This window comes from Lynx rufus, unplaced genomic scaffold (assembly GCF_022079265.1).
Source record: "Lynx rufus isolate CCGP_SWC_20201006 ecotype Redwood Valley unplaced genomic scaffold, mLynRuf1.p SCAF_10, whole genome shotgun sequence".
NCBI classification, from domain to species: domain Eukaryota; kingdom Metazoa; phylum Chordata; class Mammalia; order Carnivora; family Felidae; genus Lynx; species Lynx rufus.
In genome coordinates this window covers 72,220,443-72,246,087 of record NW_025814824.1, presented here as the reverse complement: position 1 = coordinate 72,246,087, position 25,645 = coordinate 72,220,443, and the positions used below count along the sequence as shown (strand labels likewise).

Below are 25,645 nucleotides of genomic sequence, written 5' to 3'. Positions count from 1 at the left end.
AGAATTAGCTTTCTCCACTCCCACCCGAGCCCAATCCTCTCCAAAGCGCAATGCCTCCCACTCTCTCACCCGGAGGCCCTGACCCCCGCGCCAAGGGCTTCTCCTGCTGCCCCTCACTCACGTGTAGATGATGGCCATGAAATGCATCAGCCACAGCACCAAGAAGAGGACGAACCCGAAGACGGCCATTCCCTCCAGGGCCAGGTCCAGCAGCGCCATCCCCCGGCCCGGCCCGGCCCGCTCCGGCCGCCGCCGCGGACCGCGCTCCCGCCGGAGGACAGGGTGGGCGCCCGGCGCGGGGGCGCTGGAGGGGAGAGGAAGGTGGGGAGAGGAAGGGGCGGAGGGGGGTGGGGACGGAAGGGGCGGGCAGGGCCTGCGCGCCCCGCCCGCGCGCACTCGTTCGCGCGCTGCCCTGGGCGCGCTCGCGGCTGCGGGCGCTGCGGTGGCCGGGCTCCGTGGTCAGAGCGGCAGTGGCCCCCGCGCTCCGGCTCGCCTCTCCACACCCTCACAGGCGCCGGCCGGTCCTTGAGCGCCTGCGCCCCAGATGCCAACGCCCCGCCGCCTCGCCGCGGGACCCCGGGCCGCGCAGCTCCGCACCCTGCTCCGCCGCCGCAGCTCCGTGCACTAATCGAAACCGGCGGCCAGCGATCCGACTCCCCGGCGCGCCCCGCCTCGCCCCCGCCCTCCGGAACCGTGGCGCCCGCCTCTCCGAGGGGCGGTGCGCGCCGCTGCTCCCCGCCCACCTTGCCGCCCTCGCGCCCGCTGCGTCACCGTCACCTTCGAGAGCGCGCCCCTGCGAGGCTTCTGCTGGACACGAGCCCGCCGTCTCTCCCCGGGCTCCTGTCTCCGCCCGCGCCTACCCCTCGGCGTCGGGCGGCGGCGCCCCGGGCGGCCAGCCCTGCAGCCCCGGGGCCGGCCTCCCCCGGCGGTGGCGGCGCGTGACCGTGTGTCCGGCTCAGAGGCTGCTTGCCCTCTGTCCGGCTGCAGTGTTCGGGGGCGCCCCAGAGAAAGACACGGAGTTCCAGGCAGCCGCTCGGGTTGTCTCGAAATCCAGTTTCCAACGCTGTATCTGCAGCTTCTCCGCCGGGCACCGCTCAGAGAGGCTTAGGCCCTCCTCCAGGCCATGCTCCTGGACGCACGGGTGTCCCATTGCCTTTCTTTCTCAATGCTTTTAATGCTGTGTTGTCTTGGATCACAGCCAACCGGAGAGCAAAATAATCGTATGCCTCACATATCTCTAAGCACCGTAGAGAATGTAACGTAAAAGAAATTCTCACATTCACAAATATAAGGAATCAGTTAGTATGGAAGTCCCCTAAGACTACTGTCCAATACGGTAGCCATATGTGGCTATTGAGCGCTTAAAATGTGGTTGGTAGAAATTGAGACGTGCTGTGCGTCTAAACCATAGGCCGATGTCGAAGACCACCTCATTAACCAATTTTGGTTACAATTATTGATTACATAGTGAAGCTATTTTTTGATATATTGGGTTAAATTAAAAATTACTAATTTTACTGTTTTTGTTGTTTTACTTTTAAAATATAGTTACCAGAAAATTTTAAATTACGCATGTGGATAGCACTGCTCTAAAATGTTAAGCAGTGGCACTATGGATTGTAAGGCAATTTAGCATTTATCTTCATTTTAAATCTGTCCAGGGAGATGTTTTAATCTAGTATTAAATGTTCCTGTTTGTTTCTTTAGCCTAGATGAGTTTATATTGTTTCTTGATTGTTTTATGTTTAGCCAGTGTTTATTATTTCAAGTGATTTCCTTTAAAATAATCCATGACCTCCCTTGAGATTTCAGAATTGAATCAATTTTGAAAAGAAGTTAGTTATTTTATCATTGCTATTTATTATAGCTGATATTGAGTAAATGAACTACCTTAATCTACAATTAAGTGATAAATTACAATCAGAGAAGAGTTTAAATTAATGTCTGTACTGAGAACCAATCTGCATTTACTATACTTTGTGTTTTACTGGGGTAAAGTCGGTGAGAAAGAACAGTGCTTACAAAGGAAACTTCTATTGTTCAGAGTTATTGGTTGATGAATTAAAGTTATAGTGGGATGGTACACTACTAGCAAAATAACTACAAATGGAAAAAAATTTTAAGTTTATTTAGAGAGTGTATGTGCGCACGTGTGCGCGTGTGCAAGCAGGGGAGGGGCAGAGAGAGAGGGAGAGAGAATCCCAAGCAGGCCCCACACTTTGAGTGCAGAGCCAGAAGCAGCAATATTGTACTTGAGCCTAGTTTCGGTTGGTCTTGTACAAACCATTCTACAGTATCTGTTAGGACCACATATTCCAAAATGAATATGCATGAATATGTAACCCTAAATTAGAATATATAATCCTAACATTCTATAGATACTATAAAAGTGTGCATTTCTTCCATGTAGCACAGCAGCATAGGAGTCTAGCAAAGAACCTGTCCACTGATCTCACTTTTAGCAGTTAACACTTTTTTTGGTTATCTAATGGGCACTCTTCTCTTTTAGAAAACCGATTTCATGAAGGCCAGGGCTTCTGATTCTCTCCAGAGATAATCTAGTAGCATTTGTATATATTAGAATTCACACTAATAAATTTTGAGGAGCAGTGTTTTGAGGAGCAGTGTTTTCAGAGGCAAACAAAATCCAAAATTAACTATCATTTAATGGCCCTAGAAACTTTAGTTTATAAAATCTTAACAAGAAAATAATTCCAAATATCTGGTTCAAACCAAGTAGTTACAACACATTTTTGGCTTGAGCCAAACCCAAACCAAAATATTTATAGCTGACTCTAAACTGAAACTTAAATAAAATTGTATTAATTCTGGCCCCATGTCCCCGAAAAGATAGGGCAGAAGGCTGGGAGAATACAGGTACATACATAAAATTACTTCATAGAAACAAAATTTATCTTTGGTAAGTTAATACTCTTAGTTACATAATGCCCTATATGCCTATATATAAAGGTTCATGTTACATTTTTTAAAGTTACATTTTCAACAATCAGGATACCCAATTTGGGTTGTGTCTAAGAAACATCATCATTGGTGAGATTCTAGATAAATCAAGTTTAAAATGTGACACTTGAAAGGCTATGCACAGAAAAAACACTGAAAGAAATACCAGACAATTATTTATCTTTGAAGAATGAAATGTGTTGATTTTTTTTACCTGCCTTTTTATATTGTTGATTTCCTATAATGAGCATTATTGTTTTTATGGTGAAAAATATGGCCATTTTTCTATTTTACAAAGGGGTTGATGAGAACCAAGTAGAAAATTTTTGTTATTTATTCTTTTAAAATTATGAGTGGGGGAGGGGAGGGTGGGTGATGGGTATTGAGGAGGGCACCTTTTGGGATGAGCACTGGGTGTTGTATGGAAACCAATTTGTCAATAAATTTCATATATATAAAAAAAATAAAATTATGAGTGGTACAGTCACTTTGGAAGACAGTTTGGCAGTTACTTACAGAACTAAACATACTCCTAACCATATGATCCAGCAATAGCATCCTTGATATTTATCCAAATGAGTTGAAAACATGTACACACAAAAACCTGCACACAGATGTTTCTAACAACTTAATCATAACTAACAAAACTTGGAAGCAACCATGTCATTCAGTAGATGAGTGGATACAATGTGGTACGCCCAAACAATGGAATATTATTCAGCACCAAGAAGAAATGTGCTATCAAGTCTTCATGAAAGACAGGAAGGAAGATTAAATGTATATTACTAAGTGAAAGAAGACAATCTTTTCACTTATATGGCATTCTAGGAAAGGCAAACCTACAGACAGTAAAAAGATCAGTGGTTGTGGTTGTCATGGGAGAGAGACGTGAATAGGTGATCACAGAGGATTTTAAGGGCAATGAAACTAATCTGTACAATACTTTGTTGGGGTGCCTGGGTGGCTCAGTTGGTTAAGCGTCTGACTGGATTTTGGCTCAGGTCATGGTCTCATTGTTTGTGTGATTGAGCTCCATGTAGGGCTCTGCACCGGCAATGCAGATCCTGCTTGGGATTCTCTCTCTCTCCCTCTCCCTCTGCCCCTCTCCCACTTGCACTCTCCCTCAACATAAATAAAGAAACATTAATACTAAAATGGTGGGTACATGTATTATACATTTGTCAAAACCCATAGAATTTACAACACCAAGAGTGAATTCTAATATAAGCTGTGGACTTTGGGTAATGACATTGTCAGTGGAAGTTCATCAGCTGTAACAAAGGCACCACTCTGGTGAGGATGTTGTTGGGGGTAGGGGGTGCTGTGCATGTGTTGAGGCAGAGTGCATATGAGAACTGTCTATAATTTCTGCTCAGTTTGGCTGTAAACCTAAAACTGCTCCAGAAAATAAAATCTATCTTTTAAAAACTAATGAGTACTCCACCATATGTATATGTACATATTGTAAGTGTCTGAATAAGTGAGATAATCTAGTTTGTCATCAGATCCCAGGGCTTTGCACCTTCTAGGCACTCAAATATTTGTTGAACGAATGAATAAATAATCTATGTTGAGAGAAGTCACCGGAAAAATTGCTAAACTTTCTCCTTTTCTCCTTTCAACTTTTTAAATACTTTAAAAATATTTTTTCTTTGTGGAAAAAAATACACATTAACATAACCCCTCCTTCATATTACTAATTAGATCACAGAATTGCAGAGAGTAACTACATGTTAGTTTGCCTAATTACAACCTGAAGACCTGCTCCAACTCCTATATTCTCCTTGACAGAGTCAATGCATGACTTTTATGTCAGCATGGGACGTATTTTCCATCTTTGTCATTATTATAAAGAATCTTTCATATAAACATTTTAAAAATCACAATTCAGTTCCCTACAGTTAATGTGTTGTTATTTTTAAAAGACAGGTATACTGTGAATTTTCAGCCCTATAAAAAACTTTTTAAAAATAACATTAAAAAAAAAAGGTGATCTTCCAGAAATTGGGTAAATTTGAAGTTTCAAAAACAAAGTTAAAATCAATTGATCTGGAATTTGTGGTGCTAGTGCCAAAAGAAGTAATTTAATTCATTTGTTTTTTTCTCCCCCTCAGCATGTTTTGCAATTAGTTAGAAAAATGCCTTATCTACTCATTTAACTCAGGTGCTTAACTTACATTGGTTTTGTTACCCATGAAATGGGTAGGAACAAATCCTAAGATACTATATTGCTGTGACTAGCCTTCAAACACACAAAGGTTCTAGGTAAATTCTCAGTTCAGGGCCTGATCCTGACAGTCCACACGTATAGTGTGTTTGTATGTCTGGGTGTGGTCCAGGGGAGTGCCTGGAGTTCACTAGAGTTCATTATTTCATTCTCAGCTGTTTTGCTTATTCAAATGATTAATTAAAATGATTTACTTATACTAATTTTTCTTTTCAAATCTCATATTTGGTTTTGTTTTAGTCCATAGTGTGCTAGTGTGCTAGGTTGAAGCACTAATGTTTATTCTTTTTTTTTTTTTTTTAACATTTTTATTTATTTTTGGGACAGAGAGAGACAGAGCATGAACGGGGGAGGGGCAGAGAGAGAGGGAGACACAGAATGGGAAACAGGCTCCAGGCTCTGAGCCATCAGCCCAGAGCCCGACGCGGGGCTCGAACTCACAGACCGTGAGATCGTGACCTGGCTGAAGTCGGACGCCCAACCGACTGCGCCACCCAGGCGCCCCACTAATGTTTATTCTTAAAGGAAGCTAAATAAAAGATTTCCAAATATGTCTCATGTAAATGTCAACTATTTTCTTTTTCAAAATATTTTTAAAATTGCTTTCCTTTTATTCTTTTAATTAAAATGTTTTTTTTATTTATACTCTTTAGACTTTGTTTTTTTTAAAGTAATCTCTACTCCCAAAGTGGGTCTTAAACTCATGACCCTGAGATAAAGAGTTGCATGCTCCACCAGCTGAGCCAGCCAGGTGCCCCTAAAGTTGCTTTCTTTTTAGATAGACTCAAGTCAATTTCTTTATTAAAGTTTATAATGTTAAAGCATTCACCTAGGCTGTGTGCGTGTGTGTGTGCGCGCGTGTGTGTGTAAACAAACTTGGTAGTTTATTGAAAGAAAGAGACAAAGACAGGCTGAGACTCTAATTTATTGAACACAACATAAGTTATATGCCAGAAAGTTTTTGAAATATTAACTTGATGGGGTGCCTGGGTGGCTCAGTTGGTTGAACGTCCGACTTCAGCTCAGGTCATGATCTTATGGTCTGTGAGACTTATTAAAGTCTGGGGACTTTAATACCCCACTTACAACAATGGATAGATCATCTAGACATAGGATCACTAAAGAAACAAGGGCCCTGAATGATACAATGGACCAGATGGACTTGACAGATATATTTAGAACTTTGCCTCCAAAAGCAGCAGAATACACATTCTTCTCAAATGCACATGGAACATTCTCCAAGATAGAACACATACTGGTTCACAAAACAGCCCGCAATAAATATAAAAGAACATGCACATGTTCAGATCAAAATGCTATGAAACTTGAAATCAACTACAGGAAAAAGTTTAGAAACCCTCCAAATGCATGGAGGTTAAAGAACATCCTACTAAAGAACGAATGGGTCAACCAGGTAATTAAAGAAAAAATTAAAAAATATATGGAAACACACGGAAATGAAAACACAACAATCCAAATCCTTTGTGATGCAGCAAAGGTAGTCCTAAGAGGACAATACATTGCAATCCAGGCCTATCTCAAGAAACAAGAAAAATCCCAAATACAAAATCTAACAGCACACCTAAAGGAACTAGAAGCAGAACAACAAAGAAACCCCAAACCCAGCAGAAGAAGAGAAATAATAAACATTAGAGCAGAAATAAACAACATAGAATAAGAAAAAGCCCCAGTAGAACAGATCAATGAAACTAAGAGTTTGTTTTTTGAAAAAATACACAAAATTGATAAACCCTTAACCAGACCTCTCAAAAAGAAGAGAGAAGATAAAATAGATAAAATCACGAGTGAAAATGGATTTATCACAACCAATCCCTCAGAAATATAAGCAATTATCAGAGAATACTATGAAAAATTATATGCCACAAACAGGACAACTTGGAACAAATGGACAAATTCCTAGACACCCACACACTACCAAAACTCAAATGGGAAGAAATAGAAAATTTGAACAGACCCATAACTAGTGGAAAAATTGAATCAGTTATCAAAAATCTCCCAATAAAAAAGAGTCCTGGACCGGATGGCTTCCCTGGGGAATTCTACCAGACATTTAAAGCAGAGTTAATACCTATCCTTCTCAAGCTGTTCCAAAAAATAGAAACGGAAGGAAAACTTCCAGACGCATTCTGTGAAGCCACCATTACCTTGATTCTTCAACCAGATAGAGACCCCACAAAAAAGGAGAACTACAGACCAATATCCTTGATGAACACAGATGCAAAAATTCTCAACAAGTTACTAGCAAATCTAATTCAACAACATGTAAAAATAATTATTCACCATGATCAAGTGGGATTCATTCCTGAGCTGCAGGGCTGGTTCAGTATTTGCAAATCAATCAACATGATACATCACATTAATAAAAGAAAGGATAAGAACCATATGATCCTGTCAATAGATGCAGAAAAAGCATTTGACAAAATACAACATTCCTTCTTAATAAAAACCTTCAAGAAAGTCGCGATAGAAGGAACATACTTGAACATCATAAAAGCCATATATGATAAGCCCACAGCTAATATCATCCTCAATGGGGAAAAACGGACAGCTTTCCCCCTGAGATCAGGAACACGACAGGGATGTCCACTCTCACCACTGTTGTTTAACATAGTGTTGGAAGTTCTAGCATCAGCAATCAGACAACAAAATGAAATAAAAGGCATCAAAATTGGCAAAGAAGTCAAACTTTCACTTTTCACAGACATGATACTCTACATGGAAAACCCAAAAGACTCCATGAAAAGACTCCTAGAACTGATACATGAATCCAGCAAAGTCTCAGGGTACAAAATCAATGTACAGAAATCGGTTGCATTTTTATACACCAATATGAAGCAACAGAAAGAGAAATAAAGAAACTGATCCCATTTACAATTGCACCAAGAACCATTAAATACCTAGGAATAAACTTAACCAAAGATGGAAAAGATCTGTATGCTGAAAACTATAGAAAGCTTATGAAGGAAATTGAAGAAGACACAAAGAAATGGAAAACAATTCCATGCTTATGGATTGGAAGAAAGAATATTGTTAAAATGTCAATACTAGGGGCGCCTGAGTGGCTCAGTCGGTTAAGCTTAAGCGGCTGACTTTGGCTCAGGTCATGATCTCGCAGTCTGTGAGTTCGAGCCCCGCGTCGGGCTCTGTGCTGACAGCTCAGAGCCTGGAGCCTGTTTCCGATTCTGTGTCTCCCTCTCTCTCTGACCCTCCCCCGTTCATGCTCTGTCTCTCTCTGTCTCAAAAATAAATAAATGTTAAAAAAAATTAAAAAAAAATGTCAATACTAGCCAAAGCAATCAACACATTCAATGCAATCCCAATCAAAATTGCACCAGCATTCTTCTCAAAGCTAGAAAAAACAATCCTAAAATTTGTATGGAACCACCAAAGACCCCAAATAGCCAAAGTAATATTGAAAAAGAAAACCAAAGCAGGAGGCACCACAATCCTGGACTTTAGCCTCTACTACAAAGCCGTAATCATCAAGACAGTATGGTATTGGCACAAAAACAGACACATAGACCAATGAAATAGAATACAGAACCCAGAACTGGATCCACAAATGTATGGCCAACTAATGTTTGACAAAGCAGGAAAGAGCATCCAGTGGAAAAAATACAGTCTCTTTGCAAATGGTGCTGGGAGAACTGGACAGCAACAGGCAGAAGAATGAAACTAGACCACCTTCTTATACTATACACAAAAATAAACTCATAATGGATGAAAGACCTAAATATGAGACAGGAAACCATCAAAACTCTAGAGGAGAAAGCAGGCAACAACCTCTTTCACCTCAGCCACAGCAATTTCTTACTCGACACATCTCCAAAGGCAAGGGAATTAAAAGCAAAAATGAACTACTGGGATGTTCAAGATAAAATGCTTCTGCACTGCAAAGGAAACAATCACAAAACTAAAAGGCAACTGACAGAATGGGAAAAGATATTTGCAAATGACATATCGGAAAAAGGGCTAGTATCCAAAATCTATAACTTACAAAACTCAACACCCAAAAAACAAATAATCCAGTGAAGAAATGGTCACAAGACATGAATAGACACTTTTCCAAAGAAGACATCCAGATGGCTGACAGACACATGAAAAGATGTTCAACGTCACTCATCATCAGGGAAATACAAATCAAAACTACACTGAGATACCATCTCACACTGGTCAGAGTGGCTAAAGTGAACAAATCAGGAAACTATAGATGCTGGTGAGGATGTGGAGAAATGGGAACCCTCTTGCACTTTTGGTAGGAAGGCAAACTGATGCAGCCACTCTGGAAAACAGTGTCTCAAAAAATTAAAAATAGATCTACCCTATGACCCAGCAATAGCACTGCTAGGAATTTGCCCAAGGGATACAGGAGTGCTGATGCATAGGGGCACATGTACCGCAATGTTTATAGCAGCACTTTCACCAATAGCCAAATTATGGAAAGAGCCTACATGTCCATCAACTGATGAATGGATAAAGAAGATGTGGTTTATATATACAATAGAATACTACTTGGCAATGAGAAAGAATGAAATCATGCCATTCACAGCAATGTGGATGGAACTGGAAGGTATTATGCTGAGTCAGAGAAGCACAGTCAGAGAAGCACAGATATCATATGTTTTCACTCATATATGGATCTTGAGAAACTTAACAGAAGACCATGGGGGAAGGGAAGGGGAAAAAAAATAGATACAAACAGAGAGGGAGGGAGGCAAACCACAAGAGACTATTAAATACAGAGAACAAACTAAGGGTGGATGGTGGAGATGGGGAGAGGTAAAATGGGTGATGGGCATTGAGGAGGGCACTTGTTGGGATGAGCACTGGGGGTTGTATGTAAGCCAATTTGACAATAAGTTACATTCATAAAAAAAGAAAGATTCTGAATTTGACAGGTAAAAAACAAACAAAACAAAAACTAAACAAACAAACAAACCCCAAACCACCACCACCAACAGTAAAAATGTAACCAACAACAAAAACCCATAAAAACAATTCTCACGGTTCTGATTGTAAAGTGATTTTTGTTTAGCACTATTTAGTTTGGAAACCAATGTTCCATATAGGTGAATTTCACCGTTGAAGGTACAGAAAAGCATATTAAGAATAGGTCATGTATTTTACGCCTAGAGACACTGGCAATTTAAACATCTTGCGCTTTTACCACATCTTTTGCTTCGGTTAAGAGGAATTTCGTAAAATATGTTGTCATTTCAGAACAATTCACCTAGGAGAGTAAAAACTAGTAGAAGAATTAAAAAGAACAGTCTTTTTTCATAAGTGCTTTCTTCTCATAAAATAATTCAGGGAAATACCAATAAAATCTGCTTCTTCTGGTATTATTTCATAGTATCAACAATATAAGAAAAATGTGAATTTAACTTTTACTACGGAGCAAAGGCTGTTGAGATAACCTGGATCACCTGAGTTTAGGATCTCTACAAAATACCTTTCATCTTAAGAATGCTTTGTTTTAGGATTCAGTGTAGACTATCAGTTAAGCACATACATTGTGAACGTCAGTGTCTGGGTTTGAATCCCGGTTCTACCGTTTACTAGCTCTACGACCTGTGTTGTGAGGATTAAAGTTCACGTATTTTAAATATTTAGAACAGTTCCAAGCACATGAAATTCTATGAAAGTTTTATTATTATTCTTTAATAGAGTTCATTCATTTTAATTTCATATAGATCACTAACTTGGTCTTCTCCATTTCTCCTTCTACTGTTTTTAGCTATTAAAAAATATTAAAATTAACTATTTCCATAAGGATTTTTTTTAGCAAATCAGCCTGTCTGTAATACAAGCATATAACAATCCTTGCTTATTACACAAATAAGAATATCCTACTGATCTCATTTTCTTGCCAACATAACTAGTTTAGTCAATAAGAAACAAATGCAATTAGATGACAATTGCATGGAATAGGAAAGATATAATTAATTAATAAAGAGCAAACAAACTTTTATTCCATGAATAAATTCCTTTTATTTCAGGCCTTGAAATATAATATTATACCAAGCGAAGAATAAGATTAAAAAGGTATTTAAGGGTGCCTGGGTGGCTCAGTCGTTTGTATCTAGCTCTTGATGTTGGCTCAGGTCATGATATCACCATTGTGAGCTCGAGCCCTGTCCTGTACTGACAGCCTGGAGCCTGCTTGGGATTCTCTGTCTCTCCCTTTCTCTCTCTGCCCCTCCCCTGCTCACATGCATGCAGTGCTCTCTCACTCTCTCTCCCTCTCCCAAAATAAATAAATAAACATTAAAACAAAAGGTATTTAGATATACGTGGGGCCTTTGACATGTAAGAAACAGTGATATTGAATAAGTGTTAATATTTTTTTGGGTAATAAATACCTTAAAAATACTTAGAATGAAATGCATCAGGATGGGGGGCCTGGGTAGCTGAGTTGGCTGAGGGTTTGACTTTGGCTCAGGTCATGATCTCACAGTTCAGTTCATGAGTTCAAGCCCTGCATCTGCTTTCTGCTGTCAGCACAGAGTCTGTTTTAGATCTTCTGTCCCCCTCTCTCTGTCCCTTCCTCATGCTCTCTCTCTTTCAAAAACAAATAAACATTTTTTTTAATTTTTTTTTCAACGTTTTTATTTATTTTGGGGACAGAGAGAGACAGAGCATGAACGGGGGAGGGGCAGAGAGAGAGGGAGACACAGAATCGGAAACAGGCTCCAGGCTCCGAGCCATCCGCCCAGAGCCTGACGCGGGGCTCGAACTCACGGACCGCGAGATCGTGACCTGGCTGAAGTCGGACGCTTAACCGACTGCGCCACCCAGGCGCCCCTAAACATTTTTTTTTTAAAATGCCATCAGGATATCAGGATTAACAGAAGATGAAGTTTTCAGACAACAACATGTCAGTTTACATGACAACATATATACCTGGGTTTTTTTTTAAGGTCAGAATTTTCTTTTTCAAAAAGATTACAACAACTGCATGAATGAGCAACAAACTAAGAATGAATTTGTGAAGATGAGCCCTCCTTCCATCCTACCAATTTTATGGTTCAAAAATCCTAACAGATTATTTTTAAATCCTTATTTTGTTGTGGGCATAAATTTTTTTAAGTTTATTTATTTATTTTGAGAGAGACAGAGAGAGTGCAAGTGGGGGAGGGGCAGAGAGAGTGGGGGGTACAGAGAATTCCAAGCAGGCTCTGCACTGTCATCTTGAGCCCTTTGTGGGGCTTGAACTCATGAAACTGTGAGATCATGACCTGAGCAGAAACCAAGATTTGGACGCTTCACTGACTGAACCACCCAGGCACCCCTATTGTGGGCATAAATTTGAAGTATTATCTCAAGTGTGAAGAAGCATGAAATAGCCCATTGTGCAACTCAAGGAAATAGAAACAACTATTGAGGCCTTTTCTTTACTAAGCTCATCCCTAAATTCAATTGCCCATTTTAATTATTTTATAATCATTTGGGTTTGGGGGATATCATTAAGGGCCAGTCACTGTACAGTGGAAAATACTGAGCAAAATTATACGAACAAGATTGTTAAGATGACAAGGTAAACGAACGGCTTTCCTATTTAGTCATTTCTTTTCCTTTTCTAGTCCTCAACAAATTTCAAAAGAAACTATGTTCCAGGAGCACATTGTTCTTGTGCTTTGGATACAAACTTAAAATTGATGTAATTGTTTTTTCAGGAGACGCTCATAGTTGGCTAGAAAGATAAACATGAAAACAGATCATTGCATGCAATGTTAAAAGTGTTGATGAAGAGGTATGAGGAGAATTGTTTGGGACTGGGAATGATTACATTTATTTAGGAAAGTCTAGAAAGACTTCACGAAGTCCTGGGTCCTGAAGAAAGAGTTTAAGAGACCACCAGGTAAAGTGAGAGGAAAGCAAGACGTCTTCTGTTGTTCCTCCGTGATTCCAAGTATTTTAAATAACTGAATAACCGGAGGGAGCTTGCTGAGAGCCAGCCAGGAAACAGTGTGAATGGACACAATCTGAGAAACAGTTGGCCTTGACTAACTATTAAATTTAACTGGATATGTAATTGAAAATTCAGTTATAGGGAATTGACCATATAAATGATTGTCTAAATCAGGACCCTTTCCAGAAAGCAAGGAGCACTATTACCAATCAGGCTAGGAGAATTTGTGTATGCTGAGACTTGTCCTAGGCAAATTTGTCATGTGGCACAGGACATTAAGTCACAGCTTAAAAGACACAGGAGTCAGGCAAGGCTCCATTAGGGCTTTTGACCCATTTTTTTGTGATAGTCTTGGCTTTCTCCTTCTCAGTGTGTCAGGTTTGTCTTCTAGCTGACTTCTCTCATGGTTGTAAGATGGCTGCTAACAGTTGCCTGTACCTCACAGTTTTCCCTTCATGTGCAAGAAGAAAGAAAATGTGTTATTCATTCATACCCACTTAACAAAAACCCTGATGCCACTTGCTCACTGGTTTATGCTATGGCAAAAAGACTAGAATGGTCAAATCAGGACCCACTGAAGCTGATAGTATGGATAATCACACCCTAACTGCATAGCAGCTATGTAATGAATGGGGAAAAATAGAATTGTAGAGATAACCACAATACCCACTACACTGAGTTTTTCTCCCTCCCTCCCTCCCATCCTCCTTCCTTCCTTCCTTCCTTCCTTCCTTCCTTCCTTCCTTCCTTCCTTCCTTCCTTCCTTTTGAGAGAGAGAGAAAGAAAGAAAACATGAGTGGGGGAGGGACAGAATTTGGAGACACAGAATCTGAAGCAGGCTCCAGGCTCTGAGCTGTCAGCACAGAGCCTGACATGGGGCTCCAACTTGTGAATGGCGAGATCACAACCTGAGCTGAAGTCAGAGGCTTAACCGACTGAGCCACCCAGGCGCCCCGCATACTTTTATTTTAATGAAATAGCCAGAATAGGTAAACCTATAGAGACAGGAATTAAACTAGTGGTTGCCATGGGCTGGAGGGAGGGGGAGGTGGGGAATGACTTCTAATGAGTCTGGGATTTCTTTCTGCAATGATGAAAATGTCCTGAAGTTAGATAATAATAGTTGCACAACTCTGTGAATATACCAAAAATCATTGAACTCAAATCACATTCAGATCATAGAAACATTAGACACTAAGGAAATGCAAATCAAAACTGTAATGAGATACCATTTCACACTTACTGATATGACTATACCAAGTTTTGGTGAGGATGTGGGAAAATGGAAGCCCACATATATTGCTGGTGAGATGGTCAAATGGTGCAGCCATTTTAGAAAACAGTCTGGCACTTCCTCAAAAATTAAAGTTACCACACAACTCGACACTCCTAGGTTTGTATCCAAGAGAAATAAAAACATGTCTACCTCAAAATCCTTTAACCTGAATGTTTGTGACCACCTAAAATTCATATATTGAAATACCAACCCCCAGAGATGATGTTATTAAGAAGTGGGGCCTTTGGGAGGTGAGTAGGCCATGAGGATGAAGTCTTCATCAACAGGATTACAGCTCTTTTAAAAGAGATCCCACAATGCTCCCTGGCCCCTTCTACCATGTGAGGGCACAGTCAAAGGTGCCAGCTATGAACCACAAAGAAGGTTCTCAACAGAACATGACCATGTTGGTACCTTGATTTTGGACTTCCTGGCCTCCAGAACTGTGAGGAATAATTTCCTGTTGTTTATAAAGTCTGTGTACTTTGTTTTAGCCGCCTGAATAGACTAAGACAGATGGTGAACATATTTTCATGTGTTTATTGGCCATTTGTATACATTCTTTGGAGAAATGTCTGTTAAAATCCCTTGTTGATTCTTAATTGGGTTTTTATCTTTTTATTATTAGGTTGTAAGAGTTCTTTATATATTTTAGATACAAACCCCTTATCAGATATATGATTTGCAAACATCCCATTTTGAGGGTTATTCTTTTTCCTTTCTTGACCGTGTCCTTTGAAACAAAAACTTTTCATTTTAATGGTCCAATTCATCTATTTTTTCTTTTGTCTCTTGTGCTTTAGTATCATATCAAAGACACCATTGACTAATTCAATGTCACAAGGTTTACTCCCCCATTTTCTTCTAAGAGTTTTATGGTTTTAGTTCCTATATTTAGGTCTTTGATCCAGTTTGAATTAATTTAAAAAAAATTTTTTTAACGTTTATTTATTTTTGAGACAGAGAGAGACAGAGCATGAACGGGGGAGGGTCAGAGAGAGGGAGACACAGAATCTGAAACAGGCTCCAGGCTCTGAGCTGTCAGCACAGAGCCCGACGCAGGGCTCGAACTCACGGACCACGAAATCATGACCTGGGCCAAAGTCGGCCGCTTAACCGACTGAGCCACCCAGGAGCCCCTGAATTAATTTCTTAAAACTGATTTTTATATGATGTGAGATAGGGGTCCAACTTCATTCTTTTATACATGGATATCCAGTTGTCCTGTCACCGTTTGTTTAAAAGATGATTCTTCCCCCTTGAATGGTCTTGGCATGTTTGTTGAAAAACAGTTGACCATCAATGTATGCATTTATTTTTAGAATCTCGATTCTATTACCAGTCCCATATGGTCTTCATCACTGTAGAGTTGCAGTAAGTTTTAAATTCGTATGTATGAGTTCTCCAAATTTGTTCTTTTCCAAGATTGTTTTGGTTGGCTCTTGAGTTTTAATATGAATTTTAGGATCAGTTTGTCAATTGTTGCAAAAAAGACAGCTGGGATATTGATAGGGGTTGCATTACTATTATAATAATAGTAAGTCTTCTGATTCATGATGGGATGACTTTCCATTTACTTAGGTCATCTTTAATTTCACTCAACAATGTTTTCAGTGCATAGGTCGTACCTTTTCCTTTCTTAAATTTATTCCTAAGTATTTTATTCTCTTTGATGCTATTATAAATGGAATTATTTTCTTAATTTCATTTATGGATTATTCATTGCTAGTGTACAGAAATACAATAGATTTTTATATAATGATCTTGTATCCCAAAGCCTTACTAAACTTGTTTTATTAGTTCTAATGGCTTCTTTGTGGCTCATTAGGATTTTCTACACAGAAGATGATGATCTTCCAATAGAAATAGTTTTACTTCTTTCTTTTCAATCTGAGTACCTTTTATTTCTTTTTCTGGCCCAAGTGCCCTAGCCAGAACCTCTAGTGTAATGTGAATAGAACTGGCAAAATCAGAAATCATTGTTTTGTAACTGATTATTGGGGGGAACTTTCAGTCCTTCACCACTATGATGTTAGCTGTGGGTTTTACTGGATTGAGAAAGTTCCTTTATATTTCCAAATTGTTGAATATTTTTATCATAAAAAAGTGCTGAGTTTTGTCACATACATTTTCTGCATCTACTAAAAGGATCATATAGTTTCTGCTCTTTATTCTATCAGTACTTTAATCTATCAGTAGTGATTGATTTTCAGATGTTAAACCAACCTTGTGTTCTTGGAATAAATCCCACTTGGTCATGTTGTATAACCCTCTTTAGATATTGCTGGATTCAGTCTGCTAGTATTTTGTTGAAGATTTTTAGGCCTATATTCATAAGAGATGTTGGTCTGTAGTTTTATTTTCTTACAATGTCTTTGGTTTTGGTATTGATAATATGGCCTCATAGAATAGCTGGGAAGTATTCCCTCCACTTCTAATTTTTAAAAAATTTTTGAGGGATCTGTGTTCTTCTTTAAACGTTTAGTAGAATTCACTAGTGAAGCCATCTGGGTTTGGGTTTTTCTTCTAGGTAAGTTCTTTTTTCTTTTTTGTTATTGTGATATCTTTACTTGTTACAGGTCTAATCAGATAACCTATTTCTTCTTGAATAAAGTCTCCTCAGATGGTTATAGGTCTTTGGTTAATTTACAGAGCTCTGACAAAATTAATTTTGACAATTTCTGCTAGTACTCAAATTGCTTTTAGTGTTTCAAAAAGATAGAATTTAACATTTTTTAATGTTAATTGGGATATTTAACCACCTAGCATACATGGTACAATGGGAGTTAGGTTACATCTTAAGACTGATTAGGAAAGGGATTTTTTTTTACCAACATTTATAACCTCCTATATTACAGTAATTTTCCCAATCTCTTCTTACATCTATGTCCTCCTATCACCTTGACCAGCTCGTCTTGTACATGGGCCCTGATGATTTATCCATGGTTTATATTACCAAGCAAACTTAGGTAGGGTACATGTATTTATCTTTATCAGTAGAACTGGAATCCTGTCAGAGGACTATAAAATGTACATGCCAGAAAGAGATAGGAAATAATCTAATATCCTAAAGAAGGAATAAAAGGAAAGTCGTTGTATTAATGTTGGCAATTCATAATTCTTCCAAGAGGGACTATTGTTAGATCCCTAGAAGAGAATAAATGAGAAGCAGATTCACAAGTTTTATACCTTTCTTTGATTTGCAATAGAATCTCCTCGTTATTAATATTAGGGAAGGCGCTGCTCCACACTGAGCCACATTACTCTCAAGATTTTATTGAATACCCTCTTCTGGCTCTAGCTGTTGGATCATCTAACATGTTGGCAGACTAAGCACATTTATTTATTCACTCATTTAACAAATATTTATTGAGCACCTATTATGTGATATCACTGTTTTTAGTGATAGAGAAATAGCAGTGAACAAAATTACTTAGTTTCTGTTCTCACAGAGGCTGTATTCTAAGAGCAGGCAGGCAATACAAGTAAATACATACATAGTACAGTGTGGGAGAGGGGATAAAGAGTAAATATTTCTGCAGTAGTAGAGAGGGCTCCTCTGAAGAGATGACATTTGAGCAAAGAACTGAACAAAGTGAGGAAGTAAACAATGTATGCATGTAAGGAAGGAGAGATCCATTTAGTGCAAAGTGCAAGTGCAAAGGCCCTGCAGAGGAGCACTTTTGGCTTCTTGGAGGAAGAGCACATAAGCCAGTGGGGCTGGAGTATAGTGAATGAAGGGAAGAAAGGTAGGAAATTGGTTAGAGTGAGGGCCAGGGTCCAGACAAAACAAAGCTCTGATGGTCAAAGTAAGGATTTTGGATTTGGCTTTGAGATTTGAAGCCACTGGAACATTATGAGTACGTGGGTGACATGATTTTGATATGACTTTAATAGGATCTCTCTGGATGTTGTACAGTGAAGAGTCCATGAGAATGAGAATGGAAGCTAATGATCCAGTTGGAAGACTATTAATGTAGCCCAGGAAAAGGCTGTATGGAATTGTATTAGGGTATATACATATATATATATTTTATTACTTGCCTGCTCCATTAAAATATAGATTCTATGACAGCAGGAACAATGGAGGTGAAGAGAGTAAGTAATTAGATTTAGGATGTATTTTGAAGGTGGTGCTAACAGGATTTGCTAATAAATAAGATACAGAGTATGAGAGAAAGAATCACAGATGGCTCTAAAGAGTCACAGATGGCTCTAAGATATGGACCCTGAGTAACTGGGTGAATAGTGGTCCGATTTACTGGGATGGTAATCACCACAAGGAATAGATTTGGAGAGGAAATTAAGAGTTTTGTTTGGATGTGTTACAACTGAGATACCTATTAGGCATCTGTGGTAGATTAAAGATGGCCATGGATTCTCTGCTTCCCTTTTTGAGAGGTAGAGTCTAATTCTCCTCCTCTTGAATCTGGGCTGCTTCCTGGGGGAAACCCAGCTTGCAACAGTCTTCAGTCTGCTTTGAAATTTAAAGACTCTGTAAGTCAGGTTAAGAGTCTGGCTACTATTCTGAGGATAAAGTAGAATTACTGAAGGGTTTTAAGAAGGGTTTTAAGAATGTGACCAGCTGTGGTTATTAAGTCCCCAGCCTACAATGTGGAGTGTGGACCCAAGAGGGCTCCATTGGAGGCAGGGACACCATATATGTGGGTACTGAATTACACAGACACATGATAATGCCATGAATTTGGTAATGTGACAACAGAGATGAAGAAAATAAGCTGTCAAATTCTAGAAGTATTTAGAAGGTTCAAACAAAAGGACTAATTGATTATATGTGGATGTGAAATAGTGGGTAGAGTCAGAAATGATGTCCAGGGTTCTGGATTGACAACTAGTGATGCCATCACTGACTCTAATTCAAGTCAAAGCTTTTAAAAAAGAGGGCACTTTCCACTTACTATTGCATCTGAGCAGCACTCTAAGTTGACAAGCAGCCCAATGATTTCCTAGGTCCTGTATATGGTGACTTTCTCCCATTCACTCCTGGTAGAATGGATAGCCAGCCATCCCCCTTCCAATGCCTCATGACCAGAACAAGAAAGAGGGAGGATTGGGCCCAACTATTTTGTGCCCACAAAACATATATGTAATTATTTATGCCCAAGAGAGAATGCAAATTAAGCATATGAAAACATTGAGGAGAAGCAATATAGTATAGAGATTGAAAGCATTCATTCTGGAGTTAGACTGAATTCAAATCCTGGATCTACCAATTATGACATATCAATTTGGGCAAGTTATTAACTTGCCAAATTATTAACTCTGTGCTTAGGTTATTTTTTTTAATTTACAAAATATGGATAGTGATGGCACATACCCCAAAGGATTGTTGCAAATATCAAATGAATACAAATAAAATACTTAAAACCATGTCTTGCATATAGTATTCACTTAATAAATGTTACCAATTATTATTCCACTGGAATGTGAGTTATGTGAAGACAGAACTTTTTTTTTCCCTTGATGAAATCCTAATGCTTGGAATAGGGTCTGGTGCCTAATAAACAGAGTCATACAATAAATATTTTTTGGATGAATGAAATCCCTGAGAGTACAAGTTGCCTACCTCAACATGAATTCTTCCCTCCCTCCTTAGTAACAGAATCTGGACTTTTGTCTGGGCATCTTACCACGTGGAACTATGTTTTTTCCAGCTTCCCTTGCAGCTAGTTTTGGTCAATGAAATGTAAACTGGAATGTTTTGTGAAATTTTCATAAAGACCACATAAAGAAGATGCCCCCTGTGGAAGTGGCCTTTTATTGCCCCTATGCCTTTTCTCTTCCTTCTGGCCTGCAACTAGGAGAAGATGCCTGCTGCTCCAGCTGCCATCCTCAACCATGAGGTACCCTAAGGATGGTAGCCATATGCTAATAAGGCAGACAGAAATATAGTGGCTTGAAGCCCTTATGTTATCAGATTATTGCTGAGCTACCCCAGGAATGCCTACCTTCAGGCTTCTTTTACAAGAAATACATTTCTATCGGGCTCTGTGCCGACAGCTCAGAGGGCCTGGAGCCTGCTTCGGATTCTGTGTCTCCCTCTCTCTCTGCCCCTCCCCCGCTCACACTCTGTCTCTCTCTGTCTCTCAAAAATAAACAAACATTAAAAAAATAAAAAAAATACATTTCTGTGTTTTTGAGCCATCCTTGTTTTAGGGCATTTAGTTTAATGCCACCAAACTAATCCTAATTAATACCTTTGTCAAATTTATATTTTAAACTATAGTGATAAGGCCAATTATTCAATCTCTGAGTCCTGTATAACAATCTTCAACAGCATTATAGGAAGAGAAAGATGGAATATCAGAGATGGAATGGACAAGAATAAAGACACCTCCTGTAGTGCTTAAGGATTACTTTTTTTATATATACCATGCATTACAGGGAGAAGATGATTACTTCACATAATTAGAAAAGGCTGCAGAATAGCATTTTGAAAATCAATGAACAGAAGGCACAGTGGTATCTGGTGAAGTGGTCTGAGTAGGCCATTTTGCCCTTTGGGACTTTTTATATAAATTTAACTGGAGACCCTTTGTCCATAATAAGAAGAAAGGGTGGGTGCCTGGGTGGCTCAGTCAGTCGAGTATCCAACTCTTGATTTTGGCTCAGGTCGTGATCTCATGGTTATGATCTCATGGTCATGAGATCAAGCCCCATATTGGGCTCCTTGCTGAGTAGGGAGCCTGCTGGGGATTCTGTCTCTCTCCCTCTCTTTCTCTGTGCCTTCCCCGTTCATTCTCTAAATAAATAAATAAATAAATAAATAAATAAATAAATAAATAGTTTAAAAACAGAAGAAAGGGGGGCGCCTGGGTGGCTCAGTAGGTTAAGTGTCCGACTTCAGCTCAGGTCACGATCTCACGGTCCGTGAGTTCGAGCCCCGCGTCAGGCTCTGGGCTGATGGCTCAGAGCCTGGAGCCTGCTTCCGATTCTGTGTCTCCCACTCTCTCTGCCCCTCCCCTGTTCATGCTCTGTCTCTCTCTGTCTCAAAAATAAATAAACTTAAAAAAAAAAAAAGCTGCTGAGGATTCAACTCAGTTTAAAAAAAAAAAAAAAGAAGGGGCGCCTGGGTGGCTCAGTCGGTTAAGCGCCCGACTTCGGCTCAGGTCATGATCTCGCGGTCTGTGAGTTCGAGCCCTGTGTCGGGCTCTGGGCTGACAGCTCAGAGCCTGGAGCCTGTTTCAGATTCTGTGTCTCCCTCTCTCTCTGACCCTCCCCCGTTCATGCTCTGTCTCTCCCTGTCTCAAAAATAAATAAACATTTAAAAAAAAAAAGAAGAAGAAGAAAGGGAAATCCATATATTTAATGCCCATAATGAATTAACTTCTTCCACATATATGAAATTATTTAAACCTCAGGCCTGGGATGTTTAATTGGCTTGCCCTCAATCAAAATGCAAGTAAGTAGTGGAGGTGGGGTTTGAACCTGTGTTTGTTTGGCCCTAGAGCCCTTGTGCCTCCCCTCACCCCTCATTCCAACCAACTGCATAAACTCATTCTTAAAGACTCAAGATCTGTGTTCCTCATCATATGTCTGAAGAAGGTCTGCATATTTATTTCCTTTGGCATTATCTGCTTTACTTTTTCATTTTCTGGCATTTTGGAAACTTGAGGCCCATTGCTCTAAACCCATCTTTATTTTTCACATGCTTTGCTTGCAAACCACAAATTCCTATTCATGAGGTAAGAGAGGTTCCTAATATCTCCCTCAACCACTCTGACTGGCTGGAGCCGGTCCTTCCAGTGCTAACCAAATGCTGGTGACTCAAATTGAGATTATGACCCTCTCATCAGACCAACTGGAAAGAGTGGATGGCCTGCCTTGGCCACACCCCGTTCTCCTTCCCAGACCTTTTCTCATTTACTAAATATGACCTAAAGTTTGCTCCACCTCTGTGCTCTCTCTCTCTTAGTGAATGTCATCACCATCCATTCTGTTGCCTAAACCAGAATCTTCTGAATCATTCTTCACACTTCCTTTCCTTCCCCCTCATCCACCACACACGTAGGAAATACCAAGCACGCTCTTCCTTACCTTTTATGTATACAATTGATCCATTTTGTATTTCAGGCCACTGCTCTCTTACTGACATTATTCCTAATTTTTATTCTTGCTTCCAGTCCATTCTACAACGAGAGTGGCCACTCTAAAATGCAAATCTTGTTATGTCACTCCCCCCCTTTTTTAATGTTTATTTTTGAGAGAGAGAAAGAGAGAGGGAGAGAGAGAGAGAGAGAGAGAGAGAGAGAGAGACTGTGAGCAGGGGAGGGGCAGAGGGAGACACAGAATGCAAAGCAGGCTCCAGGCTCTGAGCTGTCAGCACAGAGACTGACGCAAGGCTTGAACCCACAGACTATGAGATCATGACCTGAGCTGAAGTCAGATGCTTAACCAAATGAGCCACCCAGGTGCCCTTCTGCTTTTTAATTTTTATTGAGGCATTACTTAATAAAGGTGTTGACTTAGTAAAAGTGCCCAAAGTGAGAGGTGTAACCTCGTAAAGTGCCCAAATATTAAATATATGAATTGATATATTTTCAATTATGTATACCAGATCAAGATATAGAATATTCTGGCACTCCAGAAGGCTCCCACATGTCCCCACTTGAGTCATGCTCCACCTCCAAGGTAACTACTATTCTGATTGCTGTCCCACAGATTAGTTTTGCTGACTTTAGCTCTGTTTTAATGTTTATTTATTTTGAGAGAGAGCGTATGTGTGAGTGTGCAAGATGGGGAGGAGCAGAGAGAGAGGGAGAGAGAGAATCCCAAGCAGGCATTGTGCTGTCAGTGCAGAGCCCAACACAGGGCTCAATCTCACAACCCTGAGATCATGACCTGAGCCAAAATCGAGAGTCAGGTGTTCAACCGACTGAACCACCCAGCAAGCACCCCAGTTTTGCCTACTTTAAAAACCCATATAAGTGGGGGTGCCTATGTCGTTCAGTAGGTTGAACTGATTATTGCTATGTATTATTGCTATGAATGGTTATTGCTATGTAGTACTTCACTCTATGAATACACCTCAATTTATGTACCATTTTTAGTGTTGACAGCTATTTGGGTCATCTTCAGGGTTTAGATATTAGATATTATAAATAAAACTGAACATTTTTGTGTATATCATTTGGTTGATACAAGCACTAATTTCTGTTGGTACATAACATACGGTGGAACCGCTGGATTGTGGTGCATTAGTAGGTATTGTATATAAGAATTCCAGTTACTTCACATCCTTATCAATTCTTGGTGTTGTCAATATTTTCAATTTTAGTCACTCTGATTTTTAAAAACTCTTTCTATGACATCCCACCTAGATAAAGTCTAAACTCTTTAACATGATGGACAGAGTCCTTCATAATCTGACTTTTGCTTATCTGTTCAGCCCCATCTTTAATCACTGCCCTCCTTGACTTTTAAGCTGTAGTCCTGCTCAACTACATGTGGATCTTTGAGAGTTCTTTGGTTGGGTTCATTCTGTTTTTCTTCTGGCCTCTGCACTGTTCTTCTCTTGTGTCTTTACATCCGGATTAAGTCCTTCTCATCCACTGAGTCTCAGCTTAGACAATACTTTCTAAACTTTCTTAACCTTCAAGATTCAGTTAAATGCACTTCAATGGGCACCCAGCATTCCATGTGCTTGCTCTCTCATTAACCTGCCTCACACTATATTGTAATTGCCTACTGACTTGTCAATCTTCCTGAGAGCAAGGACTATATCTTGTTCATTTTTGTTTTTATCACCAGTGCTTAGAAGACTATGGGAACATAATGGGTGCTTAATAATGCATGGAGCTAATGAACAAAGGAATGAATTTAAAAATGAAGTATCAATGGAGTAATTCAAATTATTATTATTAGGAATTAAATGATCAGGCTACTTGGGATTAATATATTGTTTTCTAAATTCTCATTCCTTAGGTTGTGCTTTTGACAAGTGACAGTGAGGGAAAAAACATAGGAAGTATTACATAATTAGTTATTCAAGCCATAGAATTAAATATGGTAGGAGGGGATAAGAATTTTTCAAAATACACATGCCTCTAAAGACAGTTCCTGCAATTTGCAACTAAGGCAAAACATTGGAAAAATCAGGAAAGCTTTAAAAAAATACTGATGCCTGGACATCTAGCTCTGGAGTTTCTGATTTGGATCAGCGTGGGTCTCTTTTTGAGGCTTGCCCACCGTAAAACAGAATAGGTTATAATCGTAAAGTTCTAGGGGGAAAAGTGGTTTATTTATAAGAAACAAGTATAGAAAAGCCAGTATACAGTTATCTTCATGCTTCTTGAGTGCTATGAAACTATATAGGGGCTGTCATTGTTCATACTCAACTATCATTTTCAATGGGAAACCTTTAAGATAGAAAGAAGAGAATCATATACACATGGTATATTGTAAACATCTGCTCTCAGGATGGAACATCTATTAGTAAAATAAGAAATGTGGTTATCTAGCTGGGATCTTGAGCTTAATACATATTCTAATATCTTGAGGGTGAATAATAACCCCTTGAAACGTGTCAAGTAATAAATGTAAGTATGAGCCTTAGAGAATTGGGCCCCAAATATTTAAACTGAGGCTATTGAGGCAGTTCTCTCTTCCAAAGGCCCTTTCAGATGTAAGTAGAATGTATGGCAAGATTCTCCCCACTCCTATACTGGGCTCACAAGGGCCTTCCAAATAAGATTTAATCCTGTTTAACAGACTTAACCTGATTCTCAGATGTGGCCTCCTTGATCTTTGAGATATACATAGAACTCACTGAACTGTCCTAATTCCATGGCCAGCACAAGTTCAGGACCCTTTCTAAAGTTTTGGCACAGTCTAGGAGGCTTACATCTCATGGTCTTTCCTACATACTGGACTTCGGCCTCTTCTGTCTCATTTTCCATTCTGAGCAGGTCAATCTGTACATGAAATTCAGTTCCTTCATTGGTTTCCACACAAATATCACTCATACACACAGATTTTATTTAAGAGCAGGGCCTTGTAGGGAGGAGAGATTACAACACACAGAACACATTAAGCAACTTTTTTTTTTTTTTAAAGTAGGCTCCATGCCCAGCATGGAGCCCAATGTGGAGCTTGAACTCATGACCTCAAAATTAAGACCTGAGCTGAGGTCAAGAGTTGGACACTAGGGGTACCTGGCTGGCTCAGTTGGTTGAGCATCAGACTTTGGCTCCGGTCAAGATCTCACAGCTTATGGGTTTGATCTCCG

At 39.6% G+C, this 25,645-nt stretch overlaps 1 protein-coding gene across 3 annotated transcripts in view; it reads right to left on the bottom strand.

Annotated features, from left to right (window-relative positions):
- UGCG (UDP-glucose ceramide glucosyltransferase) overlaps positions 1 to 25,645 on the bottom strand; it is a 97,850-nt gene that overhangs the window by 38,527 nt on the left and 33,678 nt on the right. Inside the window, exon 1 of one of the 3 annotated variants that reach the window (XM_047067888.1) lies at positions 122 to 242. The exons of the other annotated variants lie outside the window; for them this stretch is intronic. Within the exon in view, the coding sequence (XP_046923844.1) occupies positions 122 to 219 (98 nt within the window). The 5' untranslated portion in view covers positions 220 to 242. Of the gene's footprint in view, positions 1 to 121; positions 243 to 25,645 lie in introns of those variants that run through there. 3 annotated transcript variants of the gene reach the window in all.